Source organism: Thermothelomyces thermophilus, chromosome 1 (genome assembly GCF_000226095.1).
Source record: "Thermothelomyces thermophilus ATCC 42464 chromosome 1, complete sequence".
Taxonomy (NCBI): Eukaryota; Fungi; Ascomycota; class Sordariomycetes; order Sordariales; family Chaetomiaceae; genus Thermothelomyces; species Thermothelomyces thermophilus.
Genome location: NC_016472.1, coordinates 3,804,978 through 3,830,797, shown reverse-complemented (window position 1 = coordinate 3,830,797; position 25,820 = coordinate 3,804,978). Strand labels below are relative to the sequence as shown.

At 59.3% G+C, this 25,820-nt stretch overlaps 7 protein-coding genes across 7 annotated transcripts; 4 read left to right on the top strand and 3 right to left on the bottom strand.

The window, feature by feature from the left end:
- Positions 1-493: 493 nt before the first annotated feature.
- MYCTH_2296057 (uncharacterized protein) lies at positions 494-5,492 on the top strand. The gene is made up of 2 exons (XM_003659213.1): positions 494-3,557; positions 3,631-5,492. The coding sequence occupies exons 1-2, from the start codon at positions 673-675 to the stop codon at positions 4,970-4,972; spliced, it is 4,227 nt and encodes a 1,408-aa protein (XP_003659261.1). The 5' UTR covers positions 494-672; the 3' UTR covers positions 4,973-5,492.
- Positions 5,493-7,015: 1,523 nt separating this feature from the next.
- MYCTH_2296056 (uncharacterized protein) lies at positions 7,016-8,737 on the bottom strand. Its single transcript, XM_003659212.1, has 2 exons — positions 7,214-8,737; positions 7,016-7,169 (listed from the first exon to the last, which is right to left on the bottom strand). The coding sequence occupies exon 1, from the start codon at positions 8,567-8,569 to the stop codon at positions 7,262-7,264; it is 1,308 nt and encodes a 435-aa protein (XP_003659260.1). The 5' UTR covers positions 8,570-8,737; the 3' UTR covers positions 7,016-7,169; positions 7,214-7,261.
- Positions 8,738-10,993: 2,256 nt separating this feature from the next.
- MYCTH_2296051 (uncharacterized protein) lies at positions 10,994-12,771 on the top strand. Its single transcript, XM_003659211.1, has one exon. It carries the CDS (start codon positions 11,283-11,285, stop codon positions 12,681-12,683), a length of 1,401 nt encoding a protein of 466 aa, XP_003659259.1. The 5' UTR covers positions 10,994-11,282; the 3' UTR covers positions 12,684-12,771.
- Positions 12,772-13,321: 550 nt separating this feature from the next.
- MYCTH_2296049 (uncharacterized protein) lies at positions 13,322-15,016 on the bottom strand. The gene is made up of 5 exons (XM_003659210.1): positions 14,920-15,016; positions 14,747-14,855; positions 14,603-14,675; positions 14,239-14,488; positions 13,322-14,116 (listed from the first exon to the last, which is right to left on the bottom strand). The coding sequence occupies exons 1-5, from the start codon at positions 14,931-14,933 to the stop codon at positions 13,537-13,539; spliced, it is 1,026 nt and encodes a 341-aa protein (XP_003659258.1). The 5' UTR covers positions 14,934-15,016; the 3' UTR covers positions 13,322-13,536.
- Positions 15,017-17,026: 2,010 nt separating this feature from the next.
- On the top strand, positions 17,027-18,979 carry MYCTH_2055557 (uncharacterized protein; the record flags this gene model as incomplete). Its single annotated transcript, XM_003659209.1, has 4 exons — positions 17,027-17,628; positions 17,721-17,840; positions 17,941-18,258; positions 18,397-18,979. 4 exons carry the CDS (start codon positions 17,027-17,029, stop codon positions 18,977-18,979), a joined length of 1,623 nt encoding a protein of 540 aa, XP_003659257.1.
- Positions 18,980-19,333: 354 nt separating this feature from the next.
- On the bottom strand, positions 19,334-21,262 carry MYCTH_41043 (uncharacterized protein; the record flags this gene model as incomplete). Its single annotated transcript, XM_003659208.1, has 6 exons — positions 19,334-19,718; positions 19,803-20,079; positions 20,179-20,344; positions 20,399-20,876; positions 20,952-20,986; positions 21,092-21,262. The coding sequence occupies 6 exons, from the start codon at positions 21,260-21,262 to the stop codon at positions 19,334-19,336; spliced, it is 1,512 nt and encodes a 503-aa protein (XP_003659256.1).
- Positions 21,263-23,922: 2,660 nt separating this feature from the next.
- Positions 23,923-25,408, top strand: MYCTH_2296044 (uncharacterized protein). The gene has a single exon (XM_003659207.1). It carries the CDS (start codon positions 24,327-24,329, stop codon positions 25,143-25,145), a length of 819 nt encoding a protein of 272 aa, XP_003659255.1. The 5' UTR covers positions 23,923-24,326; the 3' UTR covers positions 25,146-25,408.
- Positions 25,409-25,820: the final 412 nt, after the last annotated feature.

Genomic DNA, 25,820 nt, shown 5'->3' with positions numbered 1-25,820 from the left:
GCGTCGTTAATTGTCATATTATTACTCGCCTGCCAGGGGTCAGTTCCAGCGAACATGTTCTGAGCGAGAGTGGATCAGAGCCCGGCGCCGCAGCAAACAGAAGGGAGGATTCCCTGATTGCTGCCAACAATCCCGTCTTGCGCCCGGTGGAAGCGGCAGGAACCAGGCAAGGAGCCAGGCAGGAAAGGAAGGAACCAGCGACTCAAGGGCCCAAGCCCTCGCTTTGGGAGGAACCCGCCTGCCCGCGCACTCATCCGAACAGCACACCAACACATCCTTGTTCGTACCTGGTAAAACTGCCTACTAGTAGGCATTTGGTTGTGGAGAGGTAGGTTGTTGCGCTGTTCCGTTGCGCCCAACCGGGGCCCTTTTCTTGGGGGGGAGGCGTTGCGGCTGCCGACAGAGCTGGCGTGCCCGGCGAACCAGCGAACCAGCGAACCAGTGCACACCACGACCTACGCGACGAGCCAGCAGCTGCGAGGTTTTAGTGTTCTGTACGGATTACATCCCGGCGCACTTACGCAGTAAGCTGGGAGCGAGTGGGCTTGTAGGTGTGTGCGCGAGTGTTTGTCTGGGTTCTTTTTCTTTCGCTGGGGCTGTGTTGTGCAGCAAAGAGGGCAACCCAGAGGCAGAGCCAAGTCTGGGCGTTCGGTGGCCCGTCTGTGCCATGCGATGAGTGGTTCTCGGGGTGCTGCGGTGGCCTCGTGGGCTGTCGAGTCCCGAACACCACTTGCCTTTCATGTCTCGCAACCAACGTTGGATTCATTAACGTTAACTGGCCCCGGCCGAGCCCTGCCGCCCAAACCATCCCCCCCGCTATCTCCCAGTCGGGATGCGGCCCCGGTCGATCGCTCTCCCGGCTTCAAGAGCCTCCCGCCGCTGCCAGATCTCGCAGCCTTCGACATTCCCTCCTTCGACCTGGTCAGCGAGTTCGAGAAGTCATTCGGCTTTGCCACCGTCGAGGGAGTAGCCCGAGAGCAGCCACCACAGAGGCCCGCCACGGCGACAGAAGGCACGCTTCCGCCCTCCAAATCCGAGCGCGATCGCCATCCGACTACCGCGAGCGAGACGGCAGCCGGCGTCACGGTGGTGGGCGGCCACGTTCGCAACCGGAGCAGATCAATGGTCGACCGTCCCCTCTCGTTGTTTCCGGGCTCAACAAACACGACTCCCAGCGTCCGGGCCGGCGAGGAGGAACACCGCCCCAAGAGGCTGGGGAAGCCATTGGACCGATCACGAACGATCGAGTCGTTTGCCGACTTTGCCAAGCGGTCCTGGATCACCAAGTCGAGATCCCCGTCGCCCCCCAGCAGACCCGAGAAGCCGCGGGGCGCCAGCCGTTCCGTCTCCGCCGAGGCGGCTCCCGCGCTCGGCACAGAAACGACTCCGGGAGGGCAGACCAAGGCCGACGCCGCGAGCACCGCCGAGCCGCCGCCTAAGAGAAGCGCCCTGAACCGCGCCAGCAGCTATCTGACAAGGATCAAGCAGAAGCCGCAGAACGTCTTCTCGCGGGGCCCTCCGTCCCTCACCCTCAAGACTTCTCTTGGCAGGAGCGGCGCCGCGAGCGAGTCCGAGGGCGGGACGCCCTCGGCGCCGTCCCCGATCGGCTTCCCGGCCTCTCCTGCCGCCGTCCCGAAGAATGCTTCTTACAATAGCGTCAGCTCGGCCACATCCCGCACGTCGTCGAAGGCGCCGTCCGTCGACACCGACCCGGATACCGACACGGCAACGGCCAGCAGCGCGTCCGAGAACACCTCCCAGTCGACCGTGGACACGAACGTGACGATGCCGCACCCGACGTCGCGCGACCCGCTCTGGGCCACGTACCGGACGCTCGACATGGAATTCTCCAAGTTCGCTGCCAAGAGCTCCACGGCCGGGCGCATGGGCGTGGTCCGGTCGATTCTGGTGCCCTTCCTGCGAAGCACGGCATACCACCCGTCCAACTCGAACCGAGCCGTCCTGACGGCCGAGGACTTCGACCGCAGAGCGACCATTCTGAACAAGTGGTGGAACGGCCTCTTGGTGATGCTGACCGGCGCCAGCTCGAGGCTGCCGACCGGCCTTGGCCAGGCGATCGCCTCCCTCGGCGTTCACTTCCCCGTCTTGCAACCAGTGGCCGGCGTCGACCGCCCGGCTCTGCTCGAGGCCATCACCATGATCATGATGCGTCCAGAGTGGAGGGCCTGCACGAGCCAGTTCCAGCCCCTGGCCAACCGCTGCGCCCGGGAACGGGTCCGGCCGCGGTCGGGAACCGGCTCGACCGTGGCGGCGGCGCACGACCCCGATTCTCTCCTGATTGCCGAGTCGGCCGAGCACAACGTCCGCACCATGTTCGTCACCAACCTCACGGTGCAGATGGCGCTGGTCGTCGAGAAGCTGTCGCTTCGGCACGCCCCGATGAGCCTGGTCAATTGGTGCGGCAAGGCGTGCGCCTACGCCTTCTTCTTTGTGCCCGGCGTCTGCGACGTGCTGGTTCGCCTCTGGGGCCTGAACGCGGACCTGCTGCGCAGGGTGGCGGACGAGTTCGGGCTGCCGAGAAGGAGCAAGGGCGAGAGCGACGACATCGTCGCCCTGTTCCCGTCGCACATGCACAAGCTGGGCTGGTCGTCGGTCAAGACGCTCTCGGACAAGCTGCGGGTGGCCGCCAAGCTCCCGCTCCTGGTCGCCAAGATCCATTGGCACGGCCCTTGGGTGTCGAGGTGGCGGGGCGGGGATACGGACCTGCTCTTCATCTTCTGCAGGTACTTTCACGTCCTCGCCCAAGAATTCATGCCAGAGGGCCTCCCGCTGGTCGAGAAGGCGCGTGCCCCGGCCTTCGCCCTGGTCCACGCCCAGCTGCTGTCGATATTGGACAGCACTATCCACCGCCAGGCCTCCCTCGATGCCGTGCTGGGGCCGCCCCTTTCCGACGCCCTCCACGGCGCGGATGCCGCCCTGACGGCGCCTCCGCTACCGAGCAATCTGATGAAGGGAATGGACGAGAACCGGCTGCTGCTCCTGCTCAAAGACATGTTGGCCGACAACTCGTTCGCCGTAGGCCCAGAGATCAAGAAGACCTTTGCCGAGGCCTTCGTTGCCGTCACGAAGGCTGCCACCAAGAGGACGCCCCGTTTCGAGCACGCCTCGTGTTTTATGCTGTGCGACTTCCTCGAGGAGGCGCTGGTCGTGCTCGACGCCTTCCAGACCTCGGTCAACATGGGCGCCGCGACGTCTCCGGTCGACGAAACCGGGCGATCTGACTACTTCTGCCAACTCGGCCTTGCCAAGCCCACCGATTACATCGACTGGCCTTTCTGGTTCGATGTCGGAAAGATGCTCATGGACTCGAATAATACCATGTCCGAGATTCGCGTTTTGTCCTTCATCTACACCCTCTGGGATGCCATCACCGCCGACCCTGCCCGCAAGGAGGCCGTCTGCCTTGGCTGGCTGCTCTCCGAAGGCGTCTTTGCAAAGTTTTTCAATCACTGGTCTCCGATGGTCCGCGCTTATTACATGCGCTTGCTCTGTTGGCGGATCTGCAGGGATTCGGGCAGCGCCAGCGAGGTAGACATGTAAGGAAGGAACCGTGGCATCCCAAGCTCTTTGTGAAAAAAAAAAACCGTCTCAGGACTGACAACAATACAGAAAAATCTTCCTCGTCGTGTCGCAGCGGCTGAAGACGGTCTGGTCGCATTATCTCTGGCTCAAGCAGGATGCCGAAGCCAAGGGACGCATGCCTCCGTCGACGGCGCCTGCGTGCCCTGCCCCGGGCAAGCGGTTCATCATCATCCGGACCGAAGTCCAACAGCCGCAACGCTCGCTGCGGCTCGGCTTCGACTCGTTCTCGGGCGCTTTCCCGACCGTGGATACCCTGTTTGACTACCGCGCCCCGGCAACCGGCACCGGCGACGGCGCTTCGAGCAGCAGCAATGGGAAGGCGGACGGCGGCGGCATGTCGTTCAAGAAGCGATTGTCGCTCCTGGGCAAGGTGCTCCCATTCGGCGCCTCGCAGGACAGTCCGACGACGGAGACGAAGCGTTGGGAGGAGGAGCTGGAGCAGGCTCGCCGCGATACGGCGGCCTCGCGGCCGACGGGCGGCTCAGGGAAGCCGAACCCGTTCGGGCCACCGGGTCCGCCGACTCCGCCAAAGCAGGGCCCTTCGACAGGCGTCGCCCCTTCCTCCGCGTCCGTCTCGTCTACCGGGTCAACGCCCACGTTCGACGCGGCCACTTTCGTCTTTCGTTTCACGCTGACATGGCAGACGGGCCCCGGCGGCACGCCAATGCCTTGCCCGCCCAGCCGCGACCGCATCATAACCCGGCCTCGGCTCCCGGCGCCCGCACAGGCCCGGGTCAGCGCCCGCTCCGGGGCCGACGGACCGCCACCAGTCTCGGCAGGCCTGCCGCCCGAGACGCGGAGGGTTAGCGGGCTGCTGCAGACGGGCTTGATCAGCGAAGCGCGCAACGCCAGACCCCTCGCCGCCAACGACGGCGAACCCCGCAGCCCATCGCGGGTCAAGGACGCCGAGAAACGGCCGTTGCTGAACGTCGATATTGCGCCACTTGGCATAACAGGGTTCGATGATTACGGCGGCGATACCGAAGGCAAAGCCGACGGCGAAGGCAGGCTAAAGGTCCAGTCCCGCATCAGGACAATGTCGGACTTCGGCCCGGGCGGCTCTGAGTTGGACCGCAACGGCACTCTTGATGGTCGGCGTCGGTCGCTTGACCGTAGCAGCAACAACAACCGAGCCGGACCTGCGGTATCCGCGCCCGTGCCCCCGCCAGTAGTCCGCCCCGAGCGCCCCACCGGGGTATATGCGCCCGGTGCCGTGTATGCCGGGCGGGCGCTCGCCGAGTGGAGCATGGTGGTTGGCGAGTGCAACAACTTTGTAGACCGCCGCCGCGACGAGGGCGTCCTGGGATTGAGCGAGGTCGAGGTGCCGACGCTGAGCGTCGAGGGGCTTGGGATGCGTGCGCGCGGCTAGCAGGCGACCACTGAAGTGAAGACACCCGAGGCGAGATGGAAAGAGCCTTGACAAAACCAATGAGCTTCTATCCAATTTTCTCACCACCCTTTGGTCGACGAACTCGAAGGCGGCTGGATGACGCCTTCGTCAGGCGTATCCTCATCGATACGTGTTCATCAAAACCGGTTACGGTCGGTATCAAACCTTCTCGAGTGTCCCGACTTGCGCAGGAGAGAGGACTTGACGAGAGAGACTGCACGGCTCGACACGGCAGAGTACGGACAGAGAGCGTCTTCTCATTTTACATCATCTGCATCTACGTCGGTTACAGCGATTCTCTGTTTACATATCGAGCATTTCTCTTTTTTTTCCGCATACATGCATGCATGCCTGGATATTACTACTCTGCATTTTATTCTTGTTGATTTTGTCTCTGCCACATCGAAAAGGGCGCACGTTATCACAGGAACAAAACAGAATTTAAAAAGGCGTTTCGGTTGGGGGTTTTGGCCCTGGGAAATTCCCGGCTTGGGGATTAGGGTTTGTTTTTTTTTATCGGGGGGGTTAGGTTTTGGGGGGGTGTTTAATACGTTAGAGCGGAAGTGTTTTGGGAGAGGGTTATCGATATGCTTTTAAAAGTTCATCGTATTGGTACAGACAGTACTTGGGCTACGGCAATACTTAATGATATTTTCTGTCCACGGTTACAGTCTGGCGCCTGTAGTTACTCGGATTTGGGGTTACGATTCTGAAGCCGAGTACGGATAATGGGGGACGTGGTGGGGAACTGGGAGGGTTGTCGCGATGTGTTTTGTCTACTATGTACTTAGTGTGCGTGGTTTTGTGTGTGTGTGTGTGTGTGTAAAATTGTCTGCGAGGCGAAAGGAGGAAGCAGGGAGAAATTGGGATTGAGCGAGGTTCACCAGCGACACGCCCGTACTAATAAACACTAGGTTAGGTGCAAGACACTTGTTGTGTTTGTGATCCGACCTCGCCTCGGCGTCCACCTGTACGGGGCTGGTAACTTACTCTGTATAGTAATTAATCTGTGCTAACGCATGCACTGTATGTATGTATATATGTATGTACATACAAGTAAAGCACTAGTTAACGTTAGCCCGCGCAGGAGATTTGCGGACGGTCAATTCTCTGCTGTCAGTGTCTCCTCGCCTGTGGCTTGGGAGAGAGAGAAGGGTGGGAGGGAAGGAGGTCCCCTCAAATGCGGATCGTCAGGGGGCGGCGGGCGGCGATGAAGTCATCATCACAATCATCATCACAATTTGAAGTTTGCGGAGCATTCTGCTTGTCCGGCTCCCGGGCCGGCTCTGGTTCATACGGATCGGCGACTCGCGCGAGTTTTTCTTCTACAGAAGCAGTTAACTACCTTGTGCGTGTGTAGTGTATGTAATTCCGTACATATACTCCGTATATACGTATTTGATTAGGGCACGCTGCGTTGGCCCGCGAGGGTCAAATACACTATGGCTCTTCGTCGGTCCTACCAGATGGGGAAGGCGGATGACCTGATATACACTACATATATATATGGAGGGACGGTAGTTAATCCGTATCTGGTCTCAGCGACTTGGCTCGGTACCGGCCGCAGCGGCTCGGCCGCCTTGCCGTTTTCGGTGGTCGAGACTCTCCCCGGATGTCCGGACCGGAATGTCGGAGGTCAAGGGCCCGGGACCGGCCCGGTGACGGAGGAACAATGGGAACGGTCGGGACGGAGGGAGACGGCTGGTTGTTGCGGATGACACGGGCCAATTGCATCCAAAGGACAATGCCGCTGTACATAACATGCAACCCGTCACGGACACCCGAGCAACCAAGGATAGGATAAAGCCGTATCTCATAACCCCCTTTTTTTTTGGCTCGCCTGCGTCACGAACGGTGGCGGCAAGGGCGTAGTCCGTCTATATACTTCGTTCCAAGCCACTGCAAGTTATCAGGGCCGCTCATGTGTATGTATAGATTTTCGTGTTGTAATAGCATGCAGAAGATGAGAGAGAATACGCTCGAGCCATTCCAGCCAGGACCCCCAAACACAACGGGAAGAAGCGCCAGAGGGCAAGAAGAAAGGGAAGAAAATGAAATCGTAGCGCCATGCGGTCTATCACCGACAGGGGGGGGGGGTTCACCAAAAACCAACCCGTCACGCTTGGACCTCACTGCGTATGTACAGTAGGATTGAAGGAAAGAGAGAAAAAAATAGACCAGATATTCCCCTCCTCCCCTTTTTTTTTTTAAAATTCCCCTTTTTTTTTCCCCTTTTCTTTCAACCTTGTCAAGCAAACAACCCATTCATCAATGGCCATTGACGCCGTTGGTACCATTGGTGCCGTCGACGCCGTTGCCGTCCTTGGCGGCAGCGGCGGCGGCGGCGGCCTCCTCGGCCTCGACCTCGGCGACGGCGCACTCGAGGGCCTGGAGGACGTCCTTCTTGAGGTCCTCGGCGTCCTCGACGCCGCAGCTGAGGCGGACGAGGTCGTCGAAGACGCCGACGGCCTCGCGCTGGTCGCGGGGGATGCCGGCGTGGGTCATGCTGCTGGGCACCTCGCAGAGGGACTCGACGCCGCCGAGGGACTCGGCGAGGGTGAAGATGCGGGTGCGCTGGCAGAAGCGCTCGGCGGCGGCGTGGCCGCCGCGGATGCGGAAGGAGAGCATGCCGCCGCCCATGGCGTCGCGGTGCTGCTTCTTGGCGATGTGGCGGTGCGGGTGGGAGTCGAGGCCCGGGTAGTTGACGGCGATGACGTGGGGGCTGGCCTCGAGGGCGCGGGCGACGGCGGTGGCGTTGGCGGTGGCCGCGCGGGCGCGCAGGTGCAGCGTCTTGGCGCCGCGGTGGGCGAGCCAGGCGTCGAAGGCGGAGGGGACGGCGCCGAGGGCGTTCTGCAGGAAGGCGAGGCGCTTGTACAGGGCGTCGCTGTTGAAGGCGGCGACGCCCATGACGACGTCGCTGTGGCCGTTGATGTACTTGGTGACGCTGTGGACGACGATGTCGGCCCCGTGGTCGAGCGGGTTCTGGATGTAGGGGCTCAGGAAGGTGTTGTCGACGACGACCATGACGCCGTGCTCGTGGGCCTGGGTGGCGACGGCGCGGATGTCGACCAGCCGCAGGGTCGGGTTGCTGGGGCTCTCGATCCAGACCAGCTTGGTCGACTCGGTGATGTGGTCGCGGATGTCGACCTCGATCTCGGGCGTGAAGGTGACGCGGACGCCGTGCGCCTTGGCCACCTGGGTGAAGTAGCGGTGCGTGCCGCCGTACACGTCCGAGACCGAGATGACGTGCGAGCCGGCGGCCAGGGACTGCAGGATGACCGTGGTGGCCGCGCTGCCGGACGAGAAGGCGAGCGCGTACTTTGCGTGCTCGAGCGCCGCCACCATGGCCTCGAAGTTGTTGCGGTTCGGGTTGCTGCTGCGGCTGTACTCAAACTCGCCCACCGGCTTGCCCACCGCCGTCTGCGCGAACGTGGTCGACAGCGAGATGGGCTCGATCACCGCCCCCGTCGTCGGGTCGTGCGGCGACCCCGCATGCACCGCGAGCGTCCCGAACCCGTGCTCGGGCGACGGCGCCCGCGGCGGCGTCGCGATGGCCTGGTCCGTGTGGGCCGTCATGGCTCCCGCGTCGCTACACTACACTATCTGCAAGGGGCGCGCGGCAGGGTGTGACGGTGTGTGAGGGTGTGCGAGGGTCTGCGAGGGTGTGCGATCGACGGCGAGCCCTCCGTTTGGTCGATCGCCGTTGCTTAGCTGTGTCGTGGCCCGGATCCCTGGATCTCCCCTCTCTGGCTCTCTCTCTCTCTCTCTCTCTCTTTCTTTCTTTGCGGCGCTGACGTTGGCTGCTCTGGGCCTCTAGAATGTCGAAACGTGGAACGTGGGGGTGCAGAACCGGTAAAGTATGTATGTATGTGCAATACGGAGTACAAGGTTGGATAACGAGGTACAAAATGCCAGAAAAAGAACAAATAAGGATATTTGTAGCGCACTGCAAATGCTGCAAGTAGGGCCTCTTCGGGCGTCCCGTGTGCACTTTTGTCAATTTCTGCCGAGGATGGTGCAATCTTGCGGTCCGTTTTAAAAGTGTCCGGATCCGTTAGTATTTATGGATTTTAGAGCCGCCTCTCTGCACCTTTTTTTTTTTACTTTGCTCTCTCCGTCTCCGCTCTCTCCTCAGCAGCGTGCGCCCTTGGTCTTTTTTAATTGTTAGGGATCACTGATAACTAACACTTTTTACGCCCTTCCAACCTGCAAAAATTCCCTTGGGTGTCCGACTCCGCTCCGCTCCGCTCCTGGTCGGCTTCCCCTGGTTCGACGGGGTCCGACGGCTTCGATGGGCTTCGGATGGTGGTGATTGCTCATCTGGATTTCAAATCGGCCTATGTACGGAGTACATACAAGGGCGCCGGCCAGTGCCGCCCGGGCCGCGTCAGGCGCAGATTCGCAGGTAATCATTACATACAGCGATACGATTCAACTGGGCAGGTTGTGTCACGGTCGTACTTGGCGCCTCACCGTCTGTCTCGGAAGGCCGACACTTCTGCTACGATAGGAAGCTGAGGGGAAGACTATGCAAGAGTCTATCCGCAAGCCATCTGTAGCGCTGCAGTAGCGTGCTTGACGATTTCACACCGCATTCGGCAAGTCGGGTCGGCCGGTTGCCGTTCCTCCACTGCGGCTTGCGAAGGGGAGAAATCTCGGGAAGCCGTGGCAAGCCGCAAGGCTTTGTGCTTCTGATGAAATCATCCTGCCCCCCATGGAGAGTGGCCCAATCAGGCAACTGCATCAGGTCCGCCCCTGACGCTGAGGAGTGTCGTATTCCTAGTAATCGGGTTTGGCGGGGTAGACTACGGTTGAACCTCGTGGGCTGACAAAACACGTTCTGACTCAAAACAGGGAACACCCTCTTCATCGAGGGAATGGGATATTGAATATCACCACCTACTTCGTCATCATTTTACTAGAAAGCGTAGTGAAATGTTGAGGCAAGCGTTGTTTTGTGATTTGAGAGCTTCATGACTCACAAACATCCAGGTATTCGAATTGCACAGTAAATTCACTTATGCAATATGTTCCCCCATCCGCCATGCCCATTGCAATTGTGCGCGCCTCGGCTCTCCCGTTCCGGAAGTTTGCACCTCGTCGGGCAACTGCACTCCACACCGGCATTTTGAAGTGTTCCGGGCCGGTGCAAGGCAGCAGCCACCTGCCGATGATCATTTATTGTACTTTGCTCTTGTGTTGCCCATCAGCGAAGAATCCCTCCATTGGAACAGAAATGGATGAATTTTGACGCCGTTTTCTCTCTGTTCCGTTTTCTTTTTACTGGCAATTGACGCCTTTTTATATTTTCTTCTTCTTTTTACTATCAATGACCATCTTCTTGGTCGTACAAGATTCTTTCCAGGGCTCTTCTAAAGACGAAGAAGAATTGAGAATACCATTCGCAGTAGATAACTTGATGGGGAAGACACCTCAGCATGTGAACCCTCCACTAACACGCAAACACCCAGGATTCCCGCCTTGCCTGCTTCGGCAACCCCACCGGACGGCGCCATTCACGACTCAGGATTGGCTGCATCTGACGGGCTCTCGGTGCCTGCATTAACATCGTCCCCGAGACTGCCAATAGCAGCGGCCTGCGACTTCACCCCAGCATCCACATTCCTCCTGCTGCCAGCGTTGACGCAAGTACGCAGTAGCAGCGAGGTTGGCGATTGAGGCCCCCTCATCGCGCTGAGCGAAAGACGCGAGCATCTTGAGCATGGGAAGCGGCGAGCCGCCAGTGTCGGCACAGAAGGCCGCACCGTAGCCCGCACATCAAAAACAGAACACCAGAAGAATCTTGGAAGTCGGAAACAGTTTGGAAAAGCCAGCACGCGGTCAGGCCGCGCCTGGTCGCGCATCCACTCTCCAATCTCTCTCATCGGCCAGGAGCTAGCACATTCTCTGCCGCCATAGTATGCCGCCCCGTCGCTCCCACAAGAAATCCCGGTCTGGCTGCCGGCGGTGTAAGGCCCGCAAGATCAAGGTAGGTTTTTTCTCCGAGCCGCATCGGGGGGAGTGGGTGGACGGGGAGACGGGAGCCGTTTGCCGGAATATCCGGTCGGTCTGACTCTTTCTGTTTTGCGTGCGATAGTGCGACGAGGTCCATCCTCGATGCGGCAACTGCGTAAAGCACGGTGTCCCGTGTGACTTTGAACACCCCGAGGTCCTGGCCGAGCTTCAAGCTGCTGCTACTGCTGCTGCTGCTGCTACTGCCGCCGATTCGCCTTCTACGCCCGGCTCGACCGCCAACTACAGATCTCCCACCTCCCGACATGGATCCATCATGTCCGGCGCGTCGGCCGGATCGTCCGGATCGGCGCCGTTGTGTCGGCCCCCACCAACTCCGGCCGTGTCGCAAACGACGCCCCCGGGCCACCGCTTGCTCGAGCTGAGGCTGATGCACCACTACACGGCCATGACATGCAAGACCTTCACCTTCACCGCGCCCGTGACGGAGGACATCTGGAAGATCACGGTGCCGAATCTCGCCTTCTCCGGCTCCCAGCACCTGGCCGACGCCATCCTCGCCGTCGCCGCCCTTCACCTCCGTAGCATGATGCCCAACGACAAGGAACTAATACGCGCCTCCCACGCCTACATGGCCGCCTCGCTCGCCGAGTACAGCGCCGCCCTGACCAAGGGCATCAACAGCAGCAACGCCGAGTCCCTCTTCCTGACCTCAGCCCTCATCGCCTTCCAGTCCACGGCCACGAGGGTGTTCATGAAGGATGAGGTCATGGTCGGAGATGACGCCGATGCCGACGCGAATCAGAAGAACCGCCCACCGGGCTGCTATTCCATCCCCTTCTCGTGGTTCCATTCCTTCCAGGGCGTCAAGGCAATTACTGCTGCTTCGTGGCAGTACTTGCGTTCCAGCCCCGTCGTGACACAGGTAATCAACTCTCAAGCCGTCCTTCAACTGGACTTCAACGCGGGGCCAAAGACCTTTTTCGGGCACTTGCTGGAGGGTCTGGACGAGGAGCTCGCCGCCATGGGCGATGTCTCGGCCGCATCTCTCAGCTCACCCGCAGTCACCCCCGCCGGCCCCTTTCCGGCGCCGCCACAACCACCTCCTCCACCATCACAGTCCACCTCAGCGAGCTACCAACCACCAAACAAACCGGCCGCCGCCGCCAGTCCCGAACTAATTGCCTCCACACGGCAAGCCTACCAACACGCCGTCGCCGTCCTCAACTGGGCGCACAAGATCCCGCACAAGGGCGCGCCCCTCGCCTTCCCCGCCACCGTCTCGCGCCGCTTCATCGAGCTGCTCGAGGAGCGCCGCCCGCGCGCCCTCGCCATCCTGGCCTGCTTCTTCGCCCTGCTCAAGTCGATGGACTCGATCTGGTGGTTGCATGGCATGGCCCGGCGCGAGGTTCTCGGGGTCGTCTCGCTCTTCAACAGCGATTATTTCGGCCCGGACGCCTACCGCACCTGGTGGCCACACCTCGAATGGGCCATGCGCATCGCCCTCTACGAGCACCCGGAGGGCTGCGCCGGAGAGCCCATCCCCGCCGACATCTGGGGCGCCGACTGGTACGCCGAGGAGCGCGCCCTCGCCGAGGGCCAGGCCCAGCAGGGCGGATATGTCCGCCACATCGAGCTGCTGAGCCAGATGACCACGGCCATGCAGAGCATCCCTGCCGTGCCCGAGTCTGTGCCGCCCATGGGGAACCAAGCGTGATTCGCGAGAAGGGGAAATGAGGTAAAAGAGGTAAGAAAGAAAAATAAAACCAACACAATCGAGGTGAAAGGAACTCGCCAGACGAGATTCCATTTCGGCCGGATGCCGAGCATCTGGCGCCCGCACACGGGTTACGCTACAGCGATGGATGGTTTGTCTGGCCTTCTGTCAAGGTTATCAAGGTACCCAACCCGTCGCGGTGGCAGCAGACCTAAAGAACCCTGCATAGGCAGTTCTTAAACAAAGGAGCCCGGACGACGTGGGAGCGAACCGTCCTGCCATGCAGAGCCGTGCCGAGATTCCTCGGCCCCATGGGGAACAGCGGAACATCCTGGGCGTATCAAGCAAACCAATGGGTTGACCCACGCTCGAAAGGCTCCCAAAGGGCAAGGGAAAGTTTCGAGCCGAGAAATGGCATACCATAACAGCAGCAGCAGAAGAAGAAAGAGGAAGACGAGGAGGAGGAGGAGAAGGAGGAAGAAGAGGGGAGGGTTATGTCTCCGGCAAAGTTATAAGAGGTGCATTGACCCAGCAAACGATACGAAAGACAGATGTTTGTAAGACACGGCCAACTGCATCAAGGCAACGGCCGTGAGAAAACGGTCGAGACTTGATAGTATGTACATACATAGATGCGTATGGTGAATAACACCTCCAACCCCCCCAATTTATATCGAGCCACAAAAGAGTCCATGACGCCGTTGTATTTTTCCGGTCCCCTCCTCACTCCAAACGCCCGCGTTAAGTTTTGAAGAAGAGAGAGAGAGAGAGGGAGGGAGAAAGAAGAATCAGAACTGAACAACCTTTCCCCCTCCATCCCCCTCCTCTTGATTACGTGAATCAACCAACTAAGCTAAGCCTTGACCTTGCGCTTCCTCTTGGTGGGCTGCTGCTCCTGCGCGGCCTTGGCGGTCCCGACCGTCTCGTCGTCGTCGTCGTCCCGCTCGGCATCGTCGTGCTGGTCGCGGGACCGCTTGAGGCCCTTCATCTTGCGCGTCTGCAGGCCGCTGAGGTCGAGCTTGCCCATGTGGATGCGGCCGATCTTGTCGCCCATGGGGTCGGTCGAGATGTTCTTCTTGGTGCGCTCCTCGTTGGTCTTGGGGCGGCGCATGGCCTCCTTGAGGAGGGCCTCGTCGGGCTCCTTCACGCGGCCGAGGCGGAAGTCCATGCGCGGGCCGTGCTCCTCGAGCTCGACGCGGGGCAGCCGCTGGCCGGAGCGCTTGGTGCGGATCGCGTAGACGCGCAGCCGGAGGACGGGCGCCGAGGACGGGTCCGCCGCGGCGGCGGCGGCGGCGGACTCGGTGGGCTCGTCGGCCGTCACCACCACGCAGAACCGCAGCCCTTCGACGTCGATCTTGTCCGTCGTCTCGCCCCGGAAGAAGTCGATCAGCATGGACTTGGCCATGGTGAAGGCGTTGGGCACGGGGGATTCGCTAATAATAAATCGTGTGTGGATTTGAGTTTAATCGGTTAGTCAAAGATATTAAAAAGGGAAAAAGGAAAAAGGAAAAAAAAAAAAAACAACGAGTGTTTTGTCGGAGGAAAGATGGCATACAAGGCGGTCCCCGCAAACACCATGAGCGGTCGCATCCCGATGGGGATCTTCTCCGTCTTGAACTGGGACAGGCTCCGGAAGGACTCGGGATCCAGGTAGAACTCGAGCATGTCGAGGATCTTGTAGTCAAACGTGCGGACGAAGGTGATGGTGTGCGGGCGCTTCTTGTTGCTGCTGCCGAAGAGGAGCAGGCTGCAGTCGTTCTTGTCCGAGAAGAAGGCGAGCGAGCTGGCGTCCTCGAAGGGATGGACTATGGTAAAAGGGAAAAAAAAGGGGAAAAGGGGGGGGGGGGGGGGTAAAGTCAGCCCATTTGGCCTCCGGGACTGCTTGATCAAAGATTAAGAGGAGCGGAGGCGGCGCATACTGGCATTCTTCTTCTGGAAACGTTTGGCGTTGTCCTTCCTCAGCGCATACAGGTCTCCGAGGGCATCTTGGGTCTGTGAGACGGAATTGTCAGCGTGAATGGCCACCCTCGGCATTAATGCTATTTTTTTTTTTTTTTTCGTACGATTTGGCTGCAAGTGGTGCCGCGCAGGAACAGGGCCTTCTTGGGATTCTCGACGATCTTGGGCGCCCTCTTCTCGAGGGCCCGCTTGGAGCGGGCATTCCGGGGTTTTCTGCGAAACCGAGAGTCAGAATCAAGAGCTGTTATCGAACGGGAAAAGGCAGAAATGACATTACATTTGGCGCAGCATATTTGTTGAGGGAATTTGTCGAAAATGGGGACGACAATTGGCGGTTCTAGAGATGCGACCAGATGCAGATGCGCATGTTGCTGAGAAAATCAGGACCGGGGCATATCGATAACGAAAAGCTGATGTGGGGCTGGGGTCCAGACAGCCCACCTCAGGGTGTTCGAGTTTTGGTCTCGCACCAGCCACAGTGAGCGCCACAGCTCGAACCTGGCAACCCAGAAGACGCAGCAGATCACAAACCCGGTTCATCACATTCATCATTACTATTGGAGATGATTGAGGTCATTAATCAATTTCTGTTTGAAATTCTAGGCACTCTTGTCTATTTCAATCTTCTTCATTCACTATTTGCTGTGTTAAGAGAACCAGAAAGGCTCTGAGCGCTGAGACGGCTTTGTTTGTTTACTTGCAGCGCCACCCCCTTTCCCATTGAGTTGGTTCCTTGATTATGTGCATAAGAGACACAGTAGGCTGCATGCTAAGTGAGCAGTTCAGCTCCGTCTGTGAATCCACATAGACATTGTCAATTCTTAATCTTCCGTGAGCTCTTTGGCTAAGCCCGTAGGCTGCTTCAAGCCCAGCCCCTGTGCTGCGGCTAACACTTCGTTGGCCAACCACAAAGTCTTGCCCTCCAGGTGATGGCGGAGATGAACAATGGTCGCTTCTCTGTTATCATCTGAGTCTGGATTTTCTTGCTACGACGATGTCCAGTTGTGCAACCCTATGTCTGGCCGTAGCCTCAAACATGGACCGCGGCACGAGCGTTGGCCATGGGGGGTCCGCGGCCAAAGCACCCACACCTCCGGTCCGATCTTGAGAACTCTGCCCTCTATCCCACAGGAAGAAGCAATGTGTGCGCCGTGATAACCCTATGTCACCGCCGAGACACGAGGGGAAGCGGGTCTGCGCCGAGATGCACCAGGGCTTGAAGTTTTCGCTCCGGTCGCCTCGATTTCCGCTGCACTTTGCTCTCCCACACCATCCTTCTTCATCCTTGCGCGTCAATCCTTGCCAACAATTTGCCAGGATGAAGCATAAAACTGGCCTCGACACGGCTGAGGCCGTCAGCAAGCTGGCCGCGACGGACCAGATTGCAACTGAAGTTCCTGCTTTGTTGGAAAATAAGAAAGCTTCTGCGCCCATCGCCGACGAGCATGGCGATACTAAGGAATCCAAGAACATCCTCAAGGACGAGAAGTCTGCGACTGACCAGGCTATGAGCCATGGCCATGCATCGGCCGAGATTTCCAAAGAAATCATGAGCGAAAAGCTGACCGCTGAGGAGGTCTTCGAGTCTCGACTAGTCGGTTTGATTGAGGCCTACAGAGACCTGATGGCCAGTCGCACTTTGGCTGAGCCCGAATCAAAGAGAAAGACGGTTGATCCGATTGAGCCTCTGATTCAGAAGCTCGAGAAGATCAAAGAGTGTGACACGGTCGAAGTCCACCCCCTCGACGAGCGGTCCACCAAAGACCACAAGGATGAAACCCCGACCGATGTTCGTGTCCTTGCGCAGGATGTCGTCACCGGCACCAAGTCCGACAAGATGGAGAAGGCGGTCGATTCAGACATTGCGGCCATGAATGACCGATCCGATGATGATGATGAGACCGCCGACAATATGGTCAAGACCGATGACGTTGCAAACATGACCGCGTCAGCGCTCTCCGACGGCCTGACTGGTGCGGTGTCTGATGCAGTGGTCACTCCGGCCGCCGTAGCATCCGAAGGTAAGAGAGCCGTCACAGTTCATCCGAGATAATTTGTGCCTCAATCTAAACTCTGTTGTTCTAGGTCCCGGCGCTGAGGGCCAGGTTCTCAAGCCTTCGGCCGAGGTTTTTGTTTCGTCTCAGAACGGCAGTGAGGCATCGCCCGAGAAGAGCAAGAAGAAGAGAAAGAAGCAGAGGAAGAAGCAGCGAAAGAACGCAGCAGTTGCTCTAGAGGAAAAAGAGGGCGCGCCCGATAACGTCGAGCCCGAGAGCAGCGCGGTGGTCGAAGCAGCCGATGACAAGATGGAAAAAATGCAGGAGGGCGAGTCCACCGATGATGCTGCCGACGATGCCGCCGACGATGCTGCCGACGATGCTGCCGCGATGGCAAATGAGGACCCGGCCACTGCCAGCCACGGCGAGCCCGATGGTGCTGGTGCTACTGATGCTCCTACTGCGACTGATGCTCCTGCTGCGAGTGGTGGTAGTGTTGGTGGTGCTCCCCGTAACCCCAATTTTGCTGCCTTCGTTCAGACCCCCGCCAGCTACGGCGGCGACGAGAACCTGGCGCGGCTGATGCAGGACATGGAGCGGGGCAAGACCGAGGGCGACGTGGACGAGCTGTGCGTGGTGTGCGAGAAGCGCTACATCAGCTACTGCAACACCTGCAGGGGGGCCCGCTACTGCTCGCGCGCCTGCCAGGTGGCCGACTGGCCCGTTCACAAGAAGCTGTGTGCCGACCTTTCGGGCCCTGCCGCTGAGAGGAACCGCCCGAGCCCGGCCCGCCGCCGCATCCTCTTCTTTCCAACCTACAGCCCCAATTCCACCCTCATCTGGGCCCTCCACCACGAGACGCCCGACAAGCAGTACGAGTGGATCGAGTATAACCACCCGGACCTGGACCGCTTCTTCTCTACCCCGGGCGTCTCGGCCGACGATCCCAGGGCACACACGGTCCTCAATCTCGTGCACAGTCTGAAAAATCGGTCAGTACCCACCCCTCTTGATGGGCAAACGCGAAGGCACCAGGGAAATAGAGAGAAAGAGAAAACGAAAAAGGCTAACAAGTTCACGGCAGCCGCATCGGCCACAAGCTGACTGCCGTCACCCACAATGTCGTCCGGCCCACGGGCGACATTGTGCAGCCCGCGCCGATTAATCGGAGCATCAACGAGCTGACCGAGCCCGGCTACCTGCGGTTCGTCCTCCTTCGGTCCTTTTTTTCTTTTTTCATTTTCTTTTTTTTTTTTGTTCCTGTGCCTTCCTCCTTGCTGACACTGCACGTGTACGCAATATAGTCCCACGTTTGGCCCCGTCGCATTCTTCGCCGACGCCCGCATCCCCGGCGACCCGGTCCCCCCCAAGACCCGCGACATCAGCTCGCGCGACGTGCACAGCATCGTGCGCCTGATCGAGCGCCACGACGGCACCTGCATCGCCACCCCGGCGCTCTACCATGGCGAGACCGTCTCGGGCCTGCGCATCAACGACCCCAAGTCCGAGGTCAGCGCCGTCCTCGGCCTCAGGCGCGTCTTCGACATGACCAGCGTCCCCCTCTGCCCGGCCTTCGCCTCCGACTACGCCATCGCCCTCGCCTTCCATCTCGGTCTCCGCTGGTATGTGCTCCCCTATCACAACTCACGCCATCACTTTTTGCTTTGGAGGCAAGCGAGAAAAGAAAAGAAAACCAGTTTTTTTTTTTTTTTTTTTTGAAATAAAAAATAAACTAACTGTAGCCACTCTCTCATATATAGGTACATCCGGCCTGGCAACTTCCTCGGCATCAAGAGCGGCACCACCGTCTGGAGCGACGGCAACCTCCGCTACCTGGGCTTCGTCTGCACCATCTCTGAGCGGACTGAGACGGCGGCGGCGACGGCGGAAGCGACGAAAACAACGACGACGACGACGACGACGACGGTGGATACGGTCTTCAACTACGGGCCGTTTGCGTCGAGCGTCATCGTCCTGCACGGCTCGGGCCGGCCGGTGGACGTGCACCACGTGCTGGCCTTCAACGCCTACCTGGACGAGGTGTACGTGACCAAGGCGGCCGCGTCGCGCGGCGGCTTCGTCCGCTTCTGGGCCGACTTCAAGCAGCGCGGCGGCAGCGCCCTCGCCTCCGTGCCCTCGCCCTACAAGTCGGAGAAGAGGGGCGTCCTCGACCGGCTCGGCTACTACGACCCCGCCTTCGTCATGGACCAGGTCGCCCTCCACATCGCCGACGTCTGGACCACCGTCGCCCACACCCTCAACAGCTTCACCTCCCACACCTTTGAGGCCGCCAGACCGCAGCAGCAGCAACACCAGCAGCGTCGCCGCGAGTTTCAGTACTGACTGGCGTGCGGATGCGCCTGATTTGTAGGCGGACACTCTTAAGCGATAAGAAGCTCTCCATCAGACAAGTTAGAGAAATACTCTCTCTACGCATGCCTCCATGTGTGCGTGTGTGTGTGTGTGTGTGTGTGTGTGAAGATCAAACCAACTTTTCAGAGTATAAACCTATATGTTTCTCTATCCGGAAAAAAAAAATGCCACTGATATAAACCAACGCCATGCTTGCTTCCATGCCAACGATGCCCAAAAACAAACAGAAAACGTCCGGTTAGCCTATGCATAACCCAATGTGATCATACCATCATCACTAATAGTCCATGCATGATTTGCCAAAAAAGATCCTTATCATCTGCCTCACCGTCCGCCTACCTGCCCCTTGGGCAGCGGGGGGATCCAGCACACGCCCAGGTTCACGCCCAGGTTCACGACCCCGATGATCCAGAATCCCTTGGCGTAGTTGGTGCCCCCGTCCATGCAGCGGAACACAACGGCAAACAGCACGCCCCCGAGGTTGCCGGCCGCCCCGGTAAGCCCGGACAGCACACCGTTGGCCTGCGGGTGCACGTGCGGCACCAGGCTGAAGTTGGCCCCGTTACCGGCTTCCGCGAAGAGCGCCATGATGGCGACCAGTCCGAACATGGCGCCCTCCCGTCCCGGGTTCAGCGCCCCGATCAGGATCAGCAGCGCCCCCGCCATGACCCCGCAGGCGACCACCCACCCCTTTTTCCACCACAACGCCCTCTGCCCATTGTCGCTGTTAGCACCACCACCACCACCACCACCACCACCACCACCACCACATTTTTGTTCTCCTGCAAAGGACGAAGGAGGCGAAGAGAAGCGCCGGTACAGCAGGTCGCTGATGGCGCCGCCCAGCGGCCGGCTGGCGACATTGAGGAACCCGAACGCGGCTGCCCAGCCGGCCGCCTCCGTCTGCGACAGCCGTGGGAACCGCTCCGCGTAGTATGCCGCCAGCACCCCGTTGACGGCCAGCTCCGTCCCGAACGAGCACGAGTACGTGAGCGCGTGGAACGCCGCCTGCGGCGACAACGCCACCCGCACCAGCTCCCGTGCCGTCGGCGGCTGGACCGTCTCGGTTGCTGCTGCTGCTCCTGCTGCTGTTGTCGTTGCTATTGTTGTTTTCGTGGCTAACGGTTCTGTTGATGGGATGGAGGGGTAGCTCGGAGGCGCGGTCGCACCCGGCTGGTTGTTGTTGTTGTTGTTGTTGTTGTTGGTGTTGGGTGGTTCGACGCCGGCGATCGGAATCGTGATGGCAACAGCGACGGCGGGAGATTTTTCAAAGGTGTCGCTTGGGTCCGGGCGGTCGGTGATCCGGCCCGGGACGTCCACGATGCTGTTGGCTTTCTCGACATCGGTGCCCGCGCTGGTTTCCGACTCGATGTCGGCGGGGCTGGGGACGTCGAGATCGAGGGGACCATCTCGCTGACCGTGGAGGTGGCGGTCTCTCCACCTGCCCGTCGGCGTGTCCGGGCAGAGGAGGATGAGGGCGATGCCCGTGGTGATGACCATGGAAAGGGGCACGAGAAAGGTGAGTCGCCACGCCTGGCCGGGGAGGTAGCCGGCCCCGGCGAGGGCGTCGTAGACGGCCGGCATGATAAAATAGGTGATGCCGCCGCCGGCGTTGCCCAAGCCGCCCGTGAGGGCATTGGCGGTGCCGATGACATTCTTGTCGAAGAAACCAGTTGACCAGACCTGGCAAGGGACGAAGGAGCCCCCAAGGATGCCAATGAAGAACCGGCTCACGTAGAGGCCCCGAGCGTTGTGGACCAGCGGAGCAAGGCCGAGCGGGATGGAGCCGGCGAGGAGCAAACCTCCAAAGACGTTGCGAGGGCCGAATTTGTCGCAGAGCGGGCCAGCGACAAGGCGAACCAGCAGGCTTATTGGCTTGGTTAGCGACGCCCACGCGCATGGCCGGGCCAGGGGGGGGCTCTGGCCTGCTGTTGTCACTCACGTCGCACAAAGGGAGACAATGTTGGAGTTGGCCACCTCCGTCGGGGACAGGCCTAGGTCATCTTTGATGGTATGGGTCAACTGCCCGAGCGGTTAGCCCGCCGGAACCAACCGCACGGTCTGAGGAAAGGGAGACGGTACCAGAGGTGGGAAGGTGTACCATGCCCAGAAGGCAATCATAAACCCGAACCAGGAGAAGAAGAAGACGCGCCCATAAATGTCGACCGGATTGAGAAGTGGTATTGACCGGGCCTTGAGCGTGACCGGGTTGACGTCCGGGCGGGCGTACAGGTACGAGAGCTTGAAGCCCATGATGGGAGCGGCCCTGTCCTAGATTGAGCGACCGACTGCGAGACAAGTGCTGGCCCCGGAGCGTTGAACCATGTATGTCTCGAGAAGCTTGTTCGAATCTTATACGACAAAGCCATGGGTACGGAATGTATGTACGCGATATAGGGCAGAGAAATTACAACCCAGGTCTGCTACGGCACCGCGGTGTGAGTTGAGTCGAAACCAGCCTCTCTCCCTATCTCCCTATCTGCGTGTCTGCGTGTCTGCGTCACCCACACAAGAGTTGTGGACTCCGTCGCCATTTTTTTTGACCGCGGAGACGCTCTTTGCCAGGATGATTGTGGCACTTGGAGGACGGTTCCGGCATAATGAAGTCTGTATACCGGCTAGCATCTCCAGTCCTCGACCTCAAAACCGGCACTCCTGGCTGCTGATCGCTGATAAGCCGCACAAGGATTCACGGACCGGACGGAGATGCGCAACGCTTAGTTTCCCGTCGCCTCGGAGATGCACGCTTGGCGGGGATGGGCAGTCCGAGTATAGATACGAATACTTATGGCGCTGTCGCAACGAGCGGGTGTCAAACGCCTCGCGGGTTCGATATTGGCCCGCTCCCATCCTACACAACACGGCGGTAAGGTCAGCTCGTGCTCGAGCGCCCGCAAGCGCCATGACCAGTAGTTACCTCGCAGACTGCGAAAGCGTGCGACCTTCCTGCATGGCGCCCATTGCTGCGAGGGCGGACGGTTCTAGCTCATCTCATGCAGGTCGTGCGGGAGACACCTCTGGGCCGAGGATCGCGTCGTCGCATCGTGTCATTGCAGTCCCTGCGGGCGCAGTAGACTGCAAGGGAGCGAGGAGGCAACGGCAGAGGCAGCCAGCTGGAACTTGTTCCTTATCTTTGGCGGGCCCGTCAAGCCGGTTCAGCCCACGGGGGCTTGTTACCGTTATCTCGCTCCTCCACATTTAGCACCTCGCAATGGCCCGGAGATAGCCTTTGATAAGGAGATGGCGGAGCTCTAGATGACGCGCTGTGCTGATCTCCGCGGCACTTGGTATCTAATGTTTGCGCACCAAGGTTAGTAGAGTATGTCGTCTGCGCAGGAGTTTGTAGGTGTAAAGAACATACACACAGAAACATTTCCTTACACTAATCTGAATTGTCGATACTTTTGTCCTGATGCAACATTGGATCCTGGAAGATACCTCCCTTGTTGATTCCCATCGAGGCCAAACCTTTAATTGTAATGATGAACAAAATCAACGGCCTGCGGACAGAATACACTAACCCCCCCAAGGGCCCCCACGCCCTGAATTTGTACTGGGCTCTTCGTTGAATTTTCGCCAGGGACGCGACTGCCTCATTCGATTCCTCCCACTCTTCAATCCTCAGTTTGCCATCGGTCATTTCAAATGCTCCCGTTCGGAGCTGCCCCGGTTCTTTTTTTTCTTCTCTCCCCTCGTAAATGGGGCGGACGGTCTATCTGGGGTTCCTTGATTGCAGATCGCCGATGGCTGAACATCCGGGACCCGAAACCGTGCATACCGCGGAGTTGCCAAGATCGAGCGGCTCGGCTCGCTCGGCCGGAGGCTGTTGAAGGTTGCACGTCACCTCCAAACCTCGAAACTTCATGGTCTCCTTCCAAACCAGGATCGATTCTTCCGACCAATTCCCGGCGCTCGGCGATTCGAGCCACTCTCTCTGCCTCAGCTCTTCCCTCGAGCACCACGATTTACCCCAGTGCCGCCAATGCCGCCAATGCCGCCTTCCGCCTCTGCTGCACATCCTTCCCCTGGACCATCCGACGATGGGCCTTCCTATCAGCCTAGGCCTAGGCCCCGGACGGCAATCGTCGGGAGACAAAATGCACAATTGTTGAAGCTGTTTGCAGTGTTTGGCATCCGCACCGCCTGCGCTCCTCGGCTCTCGGCGGCACTCGGTCCGCTCCGTGAACTTCGACACGCCGCGTCAACGTAACCCAGCTTCAACTTAAGGGTGCTGCGGCCCTTGCTGCGACAGCAAAAGCTGGAGAGAGCACGCGGATCCCAAATGGAAATAAAGCCACTCTTATATCAGTACACTGGATGGCTTACTCTGAGAGCCGGCGACCGTTCATCCACTTTCGGGCCGCTCACTGCAACCATCCGGGAGCCCGACTGCCGGAGAGCGGAGCCTGGTTCCTTCACTTCCACCGGCCGCGCCGAGCTGTGCTCCGATTTTCATCTCGTCCCGTGGCCGAGATGTCCAATGTCAAGGCGACCCTCCAACACCGACCAAACAGATAACCGGATCCAGGGCGCCCAGGGGCTCGGTCGTCTCGTCCGTCCCTGCCATCTCTTGGCGGCGTCTCGACCGTCAATGCCAGCCACACCACTGGGACGCCTCGTCTCGGATGATTATCGCACATTCTGATGCCCACGGCTTGTTGGTTGGGCGGCAGCCCATGCCAAACTGTCAAACTATCTACTCTGTACCCCCAATGCCATCATCCCATCGGAATGACACTAAGCGCTCAGATACAGCTGTCGATATCTGCAATGAGACACTCCGTCATCTTCCTGGCCGGGAAGAAGCGGTCGGGTGTCGGCGTGGACCCATCGGTGTGGCCAAGGCGGAAAGAGCTTTGCAGTCGGTTGTTTGCAGAAAGCCCGGTCAAGACCGGCGAAGCGGTGAATCACCCACCGATTCGATGCCCGGGTCAGAAATTGCCACCGTATTGTCTACGGTTCCGGCCAGCGCTTTAACAAATGCCCAGGTTAACCCCATGTTATGTACAAGATATATTGCAATACATAAGCCATTGACCGCCACTACCATCATGAATCGGCCATGTTTAGTGAATAGCAGCGTCACCCCAATTTCTTCCCAGATATCATCCATGCAATTACTTTGGGCAGCGCCGAACGTAGCGAGACGTACTGCAATCCTTTCCAAGCACATTCTCCACCATGCCACCACACGAAAAGAGAACGGCTTCCTGCTCCCCATCGTCATCGAGAGAGGACGCTCTCGAGAGTCAGATTGATAACTCGTCGAAGTTCCATCCACGGCCATCACTACGCTCGAGGGCATGGTGCCATCTCAATGAAACTGTCCGAGCCTCCATCCTCGTCGAGGTCGAGCTCCTCATCCTCACCTTCTGTATTGGCCTTCAAGGCAAGCAACCCGCCCTGTCTCTCCTTACTCTGGAAGTTGCTGACACACGACCCTTCCTTTCCAGACGCCGTCTCCTTCCCCGACTTTCACTGCTTCGCGTCGAACCAAACCGGCAACACCGTCTTCCTGATGCTCGCCATCGTCCTCCCCGAAGCCAACGGCGTCATGTTCTACACGGCCAACATCGCTGTCGCCCTGGGTTTCTTCCTGGCCGCCGCCTGGCTGACCGGTCAGCTCGGCCACATCATCGGCGCCCGCCGCCGCAGCTGGCTGGTCTTCTGCAACCTGGTCCAGACCTGCCTCGTCTCCGCGGCGGCGGCGCTGCAGTACACCCACAGCTCGTCCCAGCACGGCGGCGGCGGCGGCCCCCTGGTGCTCGACACGGGCGCGCCCACCGCCAGCACCCTGTGGTCGATCGGCCTGCTGGCGTTCGCGGCGGGCAGCCAGGTGGTGCAGGCGCGGGCGTTCCGCATGACCGAGATCACGACGGCGATGGCGACGGCGGCGTGGGTGGACCTCCTCATCGACCGGGAGCTCCTCGCCCTGCGCAACCGCGGCCGCAACCGCCGAATCGGCTTCCTGGTCGCGCTGGTGCTCGGCACGCTGGCCGGAGCCTTCGTCTTCCGCAGGCTCGGGTCCCCGGCCGCGCTGGCCATCTCGGCGGCGGGGAAGCTGCTGGTCACCGTCATGTACCTGTTCAATCCGGCCGACCGGCCGAAGGCGGAGAGCCCCGAGGACTCTGCATGATCGGGGCCCGGATGGTGCTCAACTTCTTTTATTTTTTTTTCAGCTTTTGTCTCCTTCAATCTGTGACTTCCTGCATCAGCTCTAGAAACCTAGATAGCGCGGCGTTCTTGGATAGGGAGGGAATCAATTATACCAGGGAAAGCTCAAGGGCGCATGCTGCATGACACGGGATCTGCGAGGTTTCAAACAATGGCGGTCGGGACGGACTGCTGAAAAAGGGTCAAGAAGCAATGAAGGACGACTCTCTGAATGTTGGCGTCGATGATATAGAATTTTAGAGAAAGGAGCATGTATGAGCGGTACCGTCCTTGTGGTGTCATCAATATTATCTCCGGCTGTGCTTGCCTCTCGGCGCGAAATATTATTGGATAGCGGTTGAGGTCTGGAATCTGGACAGTACACTATTACTGGACAATTCCTGGGCAAGCAGCGCACTCAAAAATGATTCGGGTACATTACCCGCCGGTTATCTTCGTTGTTACTCACCTTTCCTACACCATCGGCTATCCCCTGAGGCTCTGCTATATGGAGGAATGGGGGACAGCGGAAGTGCAGACAACTATCATGACAGGTAATAGGTACAGCGAGGGCGTACCTAAAAGTCTTGGCAAATTGTTAGCAATGTGGTTTCATATTGCGGCTGCGACTCGCTCTTTTACTCCATCCCTCTTTCCC